Source organism: Ursus maritimus, unplaced genomic scaffold (genome assembly GCF_017311325.1).
Source record: "Ursus maritimus isolate PB19 unplaced genomic scaffold, ASM1731132v1 scaffold_9, whole genome shotgun sequence".
In the NCBI taxonomy this organism is placed as follows: Eukaryota; Metazoa; Chordata; class Mammalia; order Carnivora; family Ursidae; genus Ursus; species Ursus maritimus.
Genome location: NW_024427107.1, coordinates 79,833,850 through 79,836,225, shown reverse-complemented (window position 1 = coordinate 79,836,225; position 2,376 = coordinate 79,833,850). Strand labels below are relative to the sequence as shown.

The following is a 2,376-nucleotide window of genomic DNA, read 5'->3' as shown; positions in this document are numbered from 1 at the left end:
TCAGCCCGCCCCTCCCCTCCCCCTCTTCACACTCTCTGCCTTTCTCCCTCACGCTGTCCTTTCAAGGCCTTATCTGGGAGGAAGTTTGACTACAGGGTGTTTGCAGCCCTCCCTTCTTCCAGACCTGTCTATGACATGCAGGTACCAGGCCCGTCCGCAGGACAGCCGCGCACAGCGCCTGCCGCCTTTCCACCTGCGCCTGCCAGCCAGGCTTGTCCCTCTCACTCTGCCTGTCTCGAGTCCTGTTCCGTGGGCGCGGGGCCTCCCCAGCCAGCTGCCATCCTTGGGCCAGGGCTCCGCGGGGACCCCCACCCAGGCTCTGGAGGGTGGCTGCAGGCAGGCCTGGGGTGCCGTCCTGACCTAACGCTTCTTCCCATCGCAGTCCCCAGATTTTGCTGAGGAGCTGAGGTCCCTAGAACCATCTCCCAGCCCTGGTGAGTTGGCAGGCTGAGCCCCGGGGGTGCGCGCAGGGAGCCGGTCAGCTCACTCCGTGCCTTGCTCTGCCCACTAGGCCTGCAGGAGGAGGACGGAGAGGTGGCCATGGTGCTTCTGGGCAGGCGCTCGCCAGGCGCCGTGGGCCCCGAGGAGGTGACCCTGTGCAGCAGCCGCCGCCCCGTGCGGCCCGGGCGCCGGGGCCTGGGGCCAGTGCCCTCCTAGAGGCTCGGTGCCGCCCTCGACTTGGGGGAGGGGCCCTGCCAGCTGCACCGCACCCTTGACCCAAGTCTTTTAACCTGGGAGTTAGCATTTTAAAGAGACCCCTCAGGCGTTCTGGCCGCTGACTAACTGCCCCCCCTCCCAGCTGGGACCCGTTGGCAAGACTGTAACTAGTGACGTTTGTACAACCAAAGACTCTATTTTGTGGTTTCAGAAGAATAAAATTGACTACGTTTTACTTCCTGCGTGTGCACCTGTCTTACCCAGGGGCCCCTCCCCCGCTCCACGCTCTGCCTGCAAACCCGTGCCCTCCAGCCGGACCCCCACCGCCCGGCCCTACAGGCCCCCGCTGGGGAGCAGCACCCGAATGGGGAGCAACACCCGCAGCTGCTCCGTGGGTGGCCACGGGGCCTCGGTGACGAAGACGACACGGAAGTGTCGCAGGCGCGCCGCCTGGAACCGCGAGGGGTTGTACTCGGGCCCGTCGGCAGGTCGCAGCAGCGACAGGTACCGCTCCTGCTCCAGGAGCTCCTGGCTCAGCAGCTCCTGGGCCAGCCCTGGCCGCACGGCCTCCAGCTGCTGCCACACCACGGGGAACAGGTCTGCCTCACGCAGGTCAAACACCAGCGGCTTCCCGTACCTGCGGGGTGGCCCGGTGGGTGAGGCGCCCGGGGGAGGGGGCCCCGCCCTCCCCCGACTTACCTGAGCGCCCCCAGCAGCGCCAGCCGGATCCTCTCTGGCCGCAGGTGGGCAGGGTTCGCGGCGTCCACGTAGTTGCTGTCCTGGTAACGCAGGAAGGTGGCCGCCAGGCCCGAAGGGTCGATGACAAGAGGCCACCTGGGAGTGGCCACCGGGTCACTGCCGCTCACCCAAATCCTCTTCCCACCGTCCCACCCAGCCGTGACCACCCACCGGCCATCGGCATGGATGCGGTCGCCCACGTCCTTCATTAGTACGTCGTGCAGCTCAGCGACCCGGCACTTGAGCCCTGGCACCTCCTCTTCCCCTGCGAGGGCGTGAGTGGGGCGGGCACCGACGGCAGGACCCGGTGCCCGACCCCTCCCTGGGCCTAGTCCCCCTGCCCCCCAGCCCCACCCACCCTCCTGGCTCTGCTCCCGCAGCTCCAGCCTGGCCATGGCCAGCGTCTCCTCGGCCTCCTGGGCCTCCAGCCGCAGTCTGTCCACTTGGGCCTCTGCGTCCTTGACGGCCTACAGGAGAGGAGGGGCCCCGTGCTCTGTTCAGAGCGAGGCTGTACTCCCTCCTTGTGGAGTGGTCCAGACAACTAAGGAGGGGATAGCGGTCCCCATTCCACTCTGCCAAGAGGCTGCTACTGGAAGGTGACACCCACGCTCGGGAGGGGGACGCAGGCCCTGCAAGTCCAGGCGTGAGAGGGAGAAACCCCACCTGTAGGGTGAGCTCAGCCTGGCCCGGGCACCTCTGTTCGCACTCCTCGTGCTCCGTGACCCTCTGGTTGAGCTCGCAGTAGGCCTGCTGCAGCTGGGCGTGAGGGCCCGGGTGGGGCTGGCCTGGTGTCCTCCGGACCAGCTCCACCCCGCTGAGGGCAGGCACCTCCCTGCCTGTCCCCACCACCCATCCCCCAGGAGCCTCGGCTCCCCGGCAGCCAGGGGGCGGCTCACCTGTGCTTGCCGCTGCTGCTGTGCCTTCGCCAGCTGTTGTACTTTGAGGTTCACTCTGGGGCGGGGGGGGGGGGGGGGGGGGGGG

General features: G+C 68.0%; 1 protein-coding gene and 1 long non-coding RNA gene across 2 annotated transcripts in view; one reads left to right on the top strand and one right to left on the bottom strand.

Moving 5' to 3' along the window:
• The first annotated feature begins 6 nt into the window (after positions 1 to 6).
• Positions 7 to 892, top strand: LOC121101755. Its single transcript, XR_005833793.1, has 2 exons — positions 7 to 434; positions 512 to 892. It is a non-coding gene; the product is annotated as an uncharacterized LOC121101755 (long non-coding RNA).
• A 98-nt stretch (positions 893 to 990) lies between these two features.
• Positions 991 to 2,376, bottom strand: part of LOC103656709 (IQ motif and ankyrin repeat domain-containing protein 1-like) — a 23,064-nt gene continuing 21,678 nt past the window's right edge. Inside the window, exons 8-13 of the mRNA XM_040626160.1 lie at positions 2,292 to 2,344; positions 2,059 to 2,151; positions 1,754 to 1,862; positions 1,567 to 1,660; positions 1,357 to 1,491; positions 991 to 1,294 (exon numbers count right to left, since the gene is read on the bottom strand). Coding sequence (XP_040482094.1) covers positions 991 to 1,294; positions 1,357 to 1,491; positions 1,567 to 1,660; positions 1,754 to 1,862; positions 2,059 to 2,151; positions 2,292 to 2,344 — 788 coding nt within the window. The remainder of the gene's footprint in view (positions 1,295 to 1,356; positions 1,492 to 1,566; positions 1,661 to 1,753; positions 1,863 to 2,058; positions 2,152 to 2,291; positions 2,345 to 2,376) is intronic.